The following is a 12111-nucleotide window of genomic DNA, read 5'->3' on the forward strand; positions in this document are numbered from 1 at the left end:
CGTACACAGCTGAGGATCTGCCTGCTTGGATCTCCATGTCCTCTTGGAGCCCACAGGAACATAAAACACAAAGTACCAGCAAGCAAAATAAAGAGTCAGCATGTCCACATTTTCTAAGTAGAGGAGGGAGCAGAGGAGGAAAAGAAGAAATGCAGTGAGAGAAGTATAGATTTGGGTTGGAGTGTTGTACGGTGAATCTGGTTGTATATATTGAAGAGGTCACCTCTGGATAGAAGTGCAGCATCTGAGAAATGCTTGACACCTCATCTAGAATGCACGCTTCTTAAGGACAGGATATTTGGCTTTTTACTGCGGTGTCCCCAAGAATTTAGAGCACTGCCTAGTCTATAGCAGGTGCTCAAATTATTTGTTGATTGAATGCTCTACCGCTGCTCGTTTTAACACTCAAGGGACAGTGAATAGAAAAGAACTGCTTTTCTGAACCAAATTCAGACCAGCAAGGAAGACCTGGTGAAGAGACCAGGGGAAAGCATAATGTCATGTGAGCTCCTGGGCCAGGGGATAGCAGCCTGCCCATAGCCAAGTGGACAGATGAGGCTTTGGAGAGACAGATTTCAAAATGTCAAAATATAGTAATGAACCCAAGATCAGAAACAGGAAGATGACAGACCTAAGAGCAATAGAAGACACTTAGAAATAGAATTCTGAATCTCTGGTCAGGATCCCAGGAAAGGAGAGAAAAAAGGTTTAAAGAGATAAATGTGGGTGTATAGCAAACTTGCCATTGAGTTGGTTTTCAACCAATTTATGCAAAAGCTGGAAGGTGGGCAAATGCAGACCACTACAAAATAGTGACCTGTAAGAGTAGTGTTTTAAGCCTGAAGTCCAGAATGAGTGGAGGTGTGCAAAATGAATTAGAGCTGATAAAAGTATCTTTTGCTTTGTTATGCAAAGCCAGAATTTGGGAAAAGTAGTACGGTCGCTTAGATTTGACCAGCGGTTCTCAAAGTATAGTCCATGGACCAGCAGCATCAGCATCACCTGGAAAAGTATTAGAAATGTAAATTACCAGCTCCCATCCTCAACTAGGGAGTTAAAACTTCGGGGCAGGGGCGGCTCAGCATTGTGTGTTTCAGTAAACCTTCCAGGGAATTCCGATGCCCACTAAATCTCAAGACACACTAGATTAGAATGTTAATCCTCCACCCTACAAATGGGAAGCTTGCAGGGAAAAAAAAAAAAAATGCCCAAGCTTTACCCCAGTCTCTGTGGTGGGCTCTGGCCACGTGTATATTTTAAAATCTTAGTGAATTGAATGTACAATCAGGGTCAAGAACCAAACTCCAGTTCAGGTACCAGCAGTGCCATCGTATCCCCAAGGAGTTTTTTAGAAATGCAGAACCCTAAGCCCTTCCTGCTGAATGAGAATCTACATTTTTAACAAGATCCCCAGGTGATTGATAGGCACATTAAAGTTTGGGAAGCATTTATATAAAAGTTAAAGGAAAAAAATCAGAATTTGTACCCTGCCTCCACTTTATTGATTTACTAATTTCTTTTAAAAAGGGAAAAAAGAAAAGACAAAAAGCCAGGATAAACACACTGACACAGGAGACAGGAAGCATAGTAAAGGTTTGGAGTCAAAGAAAGGAAAGCCATGTGAATGAGAGAAACAGGTATTCTCTAAGACTTAGGTGCTTGAATTGCCCATACATCTCTTTTGACAATACTTGGGTTATTCGCTAACCAACAAAATAAATACTTAAGGACAAAACCAGGGTAGGCAACCATTGTGTGATCTCAGGCCACTGTGATGAGTTTGGGAGAGTAAAGATATCAGGATTGTGCTGTCAGTTCCCAAGCATGCCCTGTCCTTCCCTCTCCCCTTGAGGAGTCCTGGGGAATGGGACTGTGTCCAGAGTCTGGAGGTGGTGCACCACGGCCAGAACTTCCAATGGAGAAGACTTTGGGAATAACTTTGGAACTTGATTTGATTCCATGGCAGGATTGCAGGGAAGATGATCAAGCCAATGTCCTATACTGAGAAAAAAAGACAGCCTTAGAAGCCACTCGTGGTTCATGAAGTAATAGTTCGTTTCGTAGGTTTTGTGACAGAGTCAGAAGTAATGTGGATGTACTGTGTTGAAATTTACAAGCCATGACAAGTGTCCTTTGCTTTGGTTCATTTCCTCTTATTTTTTATTAGGCAAAAGAAAGTAACACAGGATGATTGTTCTTGCAGGTTGGGGGGGGGTGGTTTCTAATTAGAGCACTAACCATACTTCTATCTACCTAATGCTGATTAATGCACAGAAGTCAGCCTCATCATGGGTCTCTGGTAGAAGCCTCTAAGGCCCTGCTCTAGGCTCCATCGTTTTCCAGAATATTATCACTACCTCGGCTGAGAGTTAGTAAAGCAGATTTATCACTATTATGATGGTTGGAAGTATAGAGAACAGATACAAATAGCAGGATCTAAACAGACATTCAGTTGAGGGCATGATAAAGCAAATTTTACAAAAAGGTCATTTATAGAAGAAAAATGTCAAACAAGAAGTAATATAGCAGCAGCAACTAGAGGAGGAGGGATTGAGGGATTTGAATCCAGTGGAGCCTAATTTTTTTTGTTGGTGTGAAGTGGTGGCCAAAAGTGCTGCCAGATACCTTAGGCATTAATCATGCTGACAGCAAAGAAGTGGTGCTTCTTCCCCACTTGGACCCCAGCCACCCCACCTCCAGCCGTGTTGTTGGTTTTTGTGTTCAGACTTGGTTAGCACATTTTGATCGTGAAGTTAACATTCAGACCAAGTTCATACAGAGTGACCTGATGGATGAAACAACATGAATCCATGTCTTATTGATATTGTAAGATGAGGACATGAAGGGCCCCAGGAATGTGTGGATTGCTTAGGATCACATAGCCGATACGTGCTCTGACATAGGAGTTGTGATTCTGAATCTAGTACCTTCTTGCTATCACGTCTCCTTCCCTCCTTCAAACGAAAGGGGTTCTGATGTAGCATACCCAGCCATCTGCATCAACTTCCCACTTCTGAATTCTGGTTCACATTCTGATGAAAGGAAGCACTGCGTCATAGGAGTTGTTCTCTCCTTTACTGCAAAGGCTGAGTGTACAATGTTCATGGCTCGTCTGTTGCTTCCCCTGGATCACCTGGGTCTTACCTGTCCTTTGAGACCCAGCTCCAGCCCCTCTTGCCACATAGACTGCTCCAGCCCTCCTCCCATGTTCTCCTACTCTTTACCTTCATCCATCCATTCTTCCTTTCACAGATTGCTTTACAAATATTTACGGAATGCCTACTCCTTGTCAGGCCCTGTTCTGAGTGCTAGAATATTACAAGGAACAAAACAGACAATATATCTTTTCTCCTAGTTCTTACTGCAGGAAGGGACCAACAAAGACAAAGAAACAAATCTAAAAAGTCAGGTAATAAATGTTAAATAAATAAATAAATAAATAAATAGAGCAAGTCACTGGATTCTCTGTGATGTGGGGGGAGGAGGGCTGCTCTGTTAGATCAGCTCAGAAAAGACCTCTGATGTAATGATGTTTAAGAAGAAACTAGAAATACTGAGGAAGTGGTGTCATGTGGCTGCGTGGGGGGAGATAGTGCTGGGCAAGAGAACAGGCAAGGGCAGTGCTAGGTATATTTGAGGAAGAGCAGGGAGACCTGGAGGGGAGTGGGCATTGGTTCTGCTGCCTGCTATTGGTTCATTTTCTATTACATCTGTCCTAGGGCTACAGACACCTGGTTGGGAAGGGAGCTTGTGGAAGATGATTAGAACTGTCTTTTGAGGATTATAAATTAAAGTATATAAAGTGTACATTGTAATGCATGTGACATACATAAGGTGTATGATGCATATGAAGTATACAATATGTATTAAACGTATATATACATATATAATCTAATGTATATAAATAACAATTCCTTGTATAGTGCTACAGAAGCTTTAACTTTTATCCTTATCATTGTCTTGATCACTGTCATCTCAATTCTACCCTGAGGATCCAGGGGCAGAGCAAAGGTCCTTGCAAGTAGTTCTTTCCAATCCTACGTGGAATTGCTTTTGTTATTTTGTCTGCACTCTTGCTTATACGTCGGAATCATCAGGAAAGGCTCTTAATATGATTTCTTGGTGAAATAAATTATTTCTCCTACATGGCCAGAAGTCAGCCTGGCTTGCCCATGTGCCCTTTTACCCGATTGTGTTTGCATGTCTGGAATGAAAAAAGCACTGTGCACTTCATTTTATTTTTAAGACAAGATAGAACAACCATGGTGGTGCTGATGCTCGAACATGTGCCGAGTTAACCAAGTGCCAAGCAGTGTTCTAAGCCCTTTGCATGGATTTTTTTTCACTTAATCCTCCTAAGTCTATGAGATATGTAATAGTATTAATTTGTTTTCCAGTGGAGGAAATGGAGGATTCAGAATGTTTCTGTAACTTCCCTTGGGATAGCTAGCAGGAGGAGAGCCAGGTCTCACACTCAGTTATTTGGCTCTACCACTTGAAAATATGGATGATCCAAAACTCATATCTGCTGTGATTAGCTTTTTATCTCATTGGTCTACTGTTTGAAGGGTGTTTAAGGGATTGGAAAAGGTGGGAGACATTTTAATTTTTCTCAGTGTTATACTGAAATGAGATTTCTAGTCTTTGTATACACATTTCCTGGGCCAAGGGAGCAGCAAAAGGTTGGTGGATTCTAGACACAGTAGAAAATCAGTTACAAGTAGATCCACAATGGGCTATTTAAATCCATTTAAATGGATTTGGGGGTCCTGCCCTCACTGCTAAAGACCAGTGTCATCCTCTGTAAATCAACATTCTTTTGTACTCCTGACACCCGAGTTAGTGCGAGTTTATCCATGAGAGTATTTCCTACATTTGAGTTTGGGGAACCCCAAGTCTTAATCTTGCTGTCAACATGGCCACCATATTTGTTTGAAAGTATAGACAAATGCATTGTTGTAGTAATCTTTATTTAGATCCTTCGGTTAAGTTTCACAGAGACATTTATCTTTTCACTCACTTGCCCCCAGATTGTTTATTGAAGCTAATATTTCTTTATTTTCTGTTCCCTCTGACACTGTTTTTTAATTTCTGCATTTATTTTTATTATTTTTAATTTTTTTATTATGTTCAGTTACTCACACTTTGGTTATTTTTGACAGGTAACTTACTGAGTCAGTGTCTGAGGGTTGTCAGGTCTTTGATTTTAAGGAAACAAAATGCATGGGCTTTGTGATACTCCTTTTTTATGAGAACATTTAGCACCTCTGGGTTTATCATTTGCATATCAGATACGGCTTTACCTGTGAGCTAAGGCTTGTTTCTTTAACAAGTTTGGTTGTTTTCAGTGTTTCCTGACTTAAGATTTTATGAAATAAGCTATAACTAAAAGGGGATAAACAACTAAAAATATTTATTTCAGGAAATAAAAAAGTTAACCAAAGTATTTTATTGGTACATTCTTTGACAATATCACAGAATTGAAAGAGAATGGTAAGAGGGAACTTTTCAGCAAGGGTGTTTTTCCACTAAATTGGCACATAAGCAGCAAGATTAACGAAAGTACTTATTACAAACGGTAAAAAACATACATGCTTTTTTTTTTAAAGTCCTTATCACACTGGTCAGTCATAGGGGGGCATGAACAAAACCTCAAGACATGAAAAATCCATATTCTTTTCTTCAAATAGCTTAATCATTATTAAAATTATTGCAAAATATCCATATACCTTAATTAAAATAACAAAAGAGAACACAAATACAAATATTGAACATAAATTATTAACATGTACTGTAAAATACATTACTGGCATGCATTCCAAAGATCAAGACCTCTATTCAGTTCAGCCAATACCTTCCTTTTGTGGGACCTATCCTAATACCAAAGATAGGTGGGGCATACTTTCTCAGCACAGTTTTTGGTCTTTAAATATCTTTTTTGTTTTAAAAAAAAAAAAAACAACATGATTTGCAGTGATACTATAATCATAATTATACAGTCATTACATACCTGGTTTTAATTTCCTTTTTTTAGTCTGCCGAGATCTTTTTAACATTAGAATTGTTTCAAAATTTTTCCGCATATTCTGCCGTCTGAGAGAATAGGGCTGTATGGAAACAAGGCATTCGAAAACAAACAGTGAACCGAGGTACAACATCAGATGGCAAAGTGCAAAAGTCCTCACAAACTGTACAGAAAATTTCAAAACCTTGCAGTCTCGAAGTACATACATAGAAAGACAGGTCAGCCCCAAAACGTTCACTGTGGCTCTCGGTGGTTCATCCTGAAGAGCCTGGGTGGGACTTGAGTCTCAACGCTCCCTGTCGTAGGGAAGGTCCAAACTTGCAGGCGAGTTGGCAGTGCCGATGCCAGTGACTTATTAAGCCAAGATAAAGTAAGAATATTTCATAAAGCAGCTGTGTAGGACACTTGGATCCTCTAACGTTGGTCTCCTGGCCAGGGATGCTCCTCCAGTGATGGATAGTGGGCAGGACCAAGAGTCCTGTGCCAGGTTGGGTGACAAAATAACTGAGGGTCTTCCTCCTCCATGGTTCCATGGAATGAAACAGGTTAGATAACCAGGTTATTATAACTGACATACTTCTTTTTTGCAGCAGGGCCTGAAAAAAAAAATGTAAGAGTCAGTTGTAGCAATGACCTTATTTGCAAAGGTAGAAACAGAATTAGATCTGGGATGACTTGAATACAATGTCAAGATGGAACCGTGCACCACTGGGGAACACACAAATCACTTTGGATTCCTATGACTCTTTCTAAGGTTTTGTCTACTAAAATTTGCAGTGCCCAGCAATTCTCAAACCATCTGTGCTCTCTATTCTAAGACGTCTCCAACCTCCCTCTTTAAGGTTTGTAATGCTTAGTAAATTAATTAGTGGATGCCGTACTTCCTAATTAGCCTACCCTAAGCTTAAAGGGCCCATCCATGTTGCAGGATATTTCGCTGTGTGATCTTCTCCCAGACCTTCTCATAATAAATGGCCATTGCTTGGGACAGGTCTGTCCTGGGTCACTGCGATTAATTTCCATTGACTACAGATTAGGTCAACCAGTGCCTTCTTCAGTTAGGATTCACACAATCAAATTACTAGTGACTGACTTGCACAGTGTTATCATCAGTAAGTTGTAAATGGTAATTTGTAGAACTATTTCCATCAAAGTTTGAGGCTCACTTAAATCTCACCATGCACGCTTTCTATTTGTTTTCTTTAAATAATAAATTACTTTTCTATTTGGTATAGTGATTCTAGAACCCAGTTCTACTCATTCATTCATTCATTCATTCAGCATTGGTTGCCTACCATATGCCAGACATGGGACTAGGCACTGATGAGCAGCTGATGAGCCACTGATGAGCAAATCAGACCCTTTCCTGTCCTCATGCTGGAAACAAAGACACCAAGATCCCAAAGTATGACTGATTTATATTATACTCTAGTTCTCAATACCAGGTAATACAATTGCTGTAATGTGACATGTTCTTTATTCATTAAATCTTAGTAGTTTTGCATCAGCTTCTGTTGGACACAAAGTAACTGTCACGTAGCATTTACTGATGGCTTATTTTACTTACTGTTTTTTATTCTAAGTAGTATTGTTCATTTAATATAAACAAGTGACAAGAATTCTTGCACACCTCTTAAGTAGGGATTCATATGGGAATTTAGAAGAATGGAGAAGCTACAATAGCATACTGAGAGAGTTTGCATCTGAACTTTGAGTAGGTAACACAGCGAGTATATTACAGATACTCTACAAAAAGACAGATTTTATTTTCTGCATGAAAAATTCAGACTCTCCTTCTGGTAAATTTTTATTTAAAGATTCAGACTCATTTCTCTATTAAATCACATTGCATTTATTAACTAAAATTAGAGGAGAAAATAGAATTATATGACATTGAGGGTCCTCTGGAAAATCTGGTCATGGGCTGGGTCATGGTGCATCCTCCTTGATAAATACATGGTATCAATAATGCCTCAGCCTTCTAAGAAGGTTCCCATTGTTAGTACAGCCTTCACTGTCTCACTAATATGCTTGGTTTAAATATAAAGAGAAAAACTTTCTAAAAATGTTTTCTTTACTCTGAAGCCTATTTACAGTGTCATAGCTAGATAACTCCAGCAGATAACTGCAAGAAATAATCACAGCCTGCCTTGTCAGATGGTAATATACTAATTATCCTCAGCAAAAAAAGGAGGGGGGAGAGGGATCAAAGAAAAAACCCAGAGGTTTAATGACCTAAATATCTGAGATTACCTTTATTGTGTGATTATTGTGTGACTGTTTTCCGTATAAGCGTAACTGTCTAGTGAAAAAAGCACAACATATTTGAAATTCCTCAGACAGGTTACTTGAAAACAATTTCTCTGGAAGAGTCTTCACCAAAAGAATAAGGAAGTTAGAAAATATTGTCCTTAAATCATAAAGCTGAGCATTGGTTTGTATTAAACTATCATCAAGATGAGGTTATGCTGTAAAAAATTCAAAATGATAATAATGTTAGTGGAAATTCACTGATGCTTGGCATGGATTACCTTCTTGTGTTTGTAAGCCTTGAGACGAATGCTGTTTATAATCTCCACCTTATATAGGAAGGGTCTGAGGCTCAGAGGGACTGGCATTCCAAAATGAGGCTGATGTTTGAATCTACAGTTTGCTCTCCAGACCATAGTAGGAAGACCATGCTGCACTTGGACTCACCTGACCCGGGTTCTGATTCAGCTCTATCATTTATTTGAGGTGTGACCTAGACCAGTCCAATGACATTGAACTTCTCTGAGCCTTTGTAAAAATGGTTAGAATAATTGTTACCCTGTGGCCTGTTAATGGCATAAATGTATGAAATATTCCAGTTTCTCATCTGGCAACATAATGCATAAAGGTATTTTTAAATTACAAAGTTCTTATACAAATGATTAGCCTTAATTCATGCTTTCTTGGCAGAATAGCCGAGGAATGTTGCAGCAAAATGATAATGGAGTTGTGTAGGTCCTAGAATGGCAACTTATGTGCTTTTCAGAGCAATGCCCAATGTATTATAATGTTTATTTTTAAAATGTTCTAGCCTTATGAGTAAATAAGAGAAGTACCAGTGGTGTGTGATAATTCCATTTATTTGAATAGCAATGTAGTTTATGGCCTAGAAAAGAAAATTGCTTAGCTCAAGATAGTTGTACAGTGAAACACTTTCTAAGGAAATATACTTTTAGTATTTTAAAATAGAATTTTTTTTCTCTTGTAAAGTTACAAGTTTTTCTTGTAAAGTTACAAGGAACATTAAGAATATATGGCAGGGTCCTTGTCGAATTTTTAAAAGTTACCTACATCGGTAGTTTTCGAAGCAAGGTATCTTAGAGTTGATGTTTATAATGAAGCAGTATTATGGGTACTGGTTTTTGGAACTAATTACTTTGCTCCTTAAAAACGTTAGACATTCCATCTTACTCTTGGTGTTTTGTCAAAATCAAACTGGATTTGACATTAACTTGAACTACTTGAACTACATTAACTTGAACTACTACAAGTGAACTGCTTGTTTTCTCTCTAATTTCTCATGAGAATTTTTGTCTCACGAAAGCTTCATTTCTCAAGTGTGGTCCATGGAACACTTTTAACCCAGTCTATAGAAGTGAAGAAAAAAATAATAAAAAATGGAGAAGAAAAAGAGTCTTATGGATATTATAAGAAATATTGAATTATGGGAAACATAAATATAAAATTTTGAATAAGATTAAATAAGCCTCTTTTCTCTATCCCATATTTAATTTCTTTATTTTTTAAATAATAAGGAACTGCATAGTTCATTGACAATATTCCATATATTTCTGTGAGCTCTTGTTAAAAATTTAAATGTGTATGTAGATATATATATACACATATCAGTGTATGTATGAAGTGATTCAAACAGCCACAGAAAGTGTAGACAATCACGTATCACAGCCTTGAAAATAGTGCATTAATATGGGCGCCTGGGTGGCTCAGTTGTTAAACGTCCGCCTTCGGCTCAGGTCGTGATCCCAGAGTCCTGGGATCGAGCCCCGCATCGGGCTCCCTGCTCAGTGGGAAGCCTGCTTCTCCCTCTCCCACTCCCCCCTGCTTGTGTTCCCTCTCTCACTGTGTCTCTCTCTGTCAAATAAATAAATAAATAAATAAATAAAATCTTAAAAAAAAAAAAAAGGGGGCGCCTAGGTGGCTCAGTTGGTTAAGTGGCTGCCTTCGGCTCAGGTCATGATCCTGGGGTCCTGGGATTGAGCCCCACATCTGGCTCCCTGCTCAGCGGAGAGCCTGCTTCTCTTTCTCCTTCTGCCTGCCACTCTGCCTACTTGTGCTCTCTATCTGTCAAATAAATAAATAAAATCTTAAAAAAAAAAAGAAAGAAAATAGTGCATTAATATATTTACATCTTTGCTTCAGGTGCCCCTCCATCCACCCATAGGAAATAAAACACATCTGAGCCTTCCCTACTTCCCCACCCCCACTGCCAGTTCTTCCCTCTTTCTCCCATCCCAGCCTGTTAGTCTGATGTGGGTCTGCATCTTTCCCAATGAGGTTCATGCTGCTATTGCATACGTAGCTGCCCATAAAATATAGAGAGTTTTGCTTTGTGTTTTTTCAATTGTACAAAAATGGTATCACTGTGCATATCCATTTGCAACCTGTTTTTCATATAACATTATGGTTTTAATATTTATTTCTGTTGATTTGGTAATCATAATTACTATATAGTTTCCTGTATAAACATAGAACAAGTTTCTAATTCTTTTTTTATTGATGGACCCTACTTACTTTATAATTTTCCTTTTTTTTTTTTTTTAAAGATTTTTTTATTTATTTGATAGAGACACAGCGAGAGAGGGAACACAAGCAGGGTGAGTGGGAGAGGGAGAAGCAGGCTTCCCACTGAGCAGGGAGCCCAATGCGGGGCTCGATCCCAGGACCCTGGGATCATGACCTGAGCTGAAGGCAGACGGTTAACAACTGAGCTACCCAGGCACCCCAATATAATTGTTTTCAATAGCAAACAATACTGGAATAAATGAGATTTGAAAACCAATATCATCTATAAAGTTAAATGATAAAAAATTATAAACTAGGAGAAATTATTTGCAATATATTTAATTGACAAAGGAGTGTTATACAAAATTTTTAATGTATACAAATTAATAAAAGACAAGCTAATTTAAAATAAATGAATCAAGTGATATCAAAAAGTAATTTGTAGATAAAAAACATGAAAAATGCTCAACCTCATCAATTGGAAAAATACAAATTAAAATAATAAAGAGATGGCATTTCATGCCCAGCCATTACAAAATAAAAAGTGCATTTGCACTAATACCACATACTAGTGAGTGTGTGAAGTGCAGATTCTTAGACTACTCTGGTAAAAATGGAAATTGGTATAATCGCCATGAGAGAACCATTTGGAAAGACCTAGAAAAGCAGAGGATATACATAGCATTGACACAGCAGTTTTATTTCTACATATGTGCCTGAGACACGTTTTCACATGTGCACATGGACATGTGTGGGGCTTCTCAGGGCTATTAACATAATGTTGTGCTTTGTGATTCTCTAAGAATTCTCCTATAGCAGCTGGGCATATAGTACAAATGAGCAAAGTGAGTCAAGTGTACGATATTAAGGAACAGCATGAACCCCGATCCATTGAAAAACACTTTCCCCATGTGATAGCATAATGATCTGTAGGATGTTACCTTATTTTAGTCAGATATTTCATTTTTTAAAGAGGAGCTGGACTTCTGTGTTGTTAGGTAAAGTTTCATTTTTTATTCATTTGAAATCTCTTTTCAAAATTAATTTTTCATTTATCGAGCACATCTTATATATTGGGCTCTCTTCCAGGCATTATAAATGCCTATTTTTTAGTGCCAGGTTCAAAATCATATTAAAACCTTGAGCAAATCAAAGGAAAGAGGCCAGGGGCTAGAGTAAGTCTCTGAGCAGCCACTTTGTAACCTTCTGAGGCTGTTTGCACTGTTTTCCAAATTTATTTGATTGCATAGCCCTCTCTCCCCTTTTTAGTGGATCCCTTGCCACTATACAAGAATGTACTTTTGGTTCTTTCT

At 38.4% G+C, this 12111-nt stretch overlaps 1 protein-coding gene across 3 annotated transcripts in view; it reads right to left on the reverse strand.

Moving 5' to 3' along the window:
* Positions 1 to 5947: 5947 nt before the first annotated feature.
* Positions 5948 to 12111, reverse strand: part of GRM7 (glutamate metabotropic receptor 7) — a 932433-nt gene continuing 926269 nt past the window's right edge. For all 3 annotated transcript variants that reach the window (XR_013449112.1, XM_078075756.1, XM_078075741.1), the window contains one exon: positions 5948 to 6621. Coding sequence is in view for 1 of the 3 variants with exons in the window: in XM_078075756.1 (XP_077931882.1) it covers positions 6572 to 6621 (50 nt within the window). In the remaining 2 variants the exon portion in view is untranslated. The remainder of the gene's footprint in view (positions 6622 to 12111) is intronic.

Source organism: Halichoerus grypus, chromosome 1, assembly GCF_964656455.1.
Source record: "Halichoerus grypus chromosome 1, mHalGry1.hap1.1, whole genome shotgun sequence".
In the NCBI taxonomy this organism is placed as follows: domain Eukaryota; kingdom Metazoa; phylum Chordata; class Mammalia; order Carnivora; family Phocidae; genus Halichoerus; species Halichoerus grypus.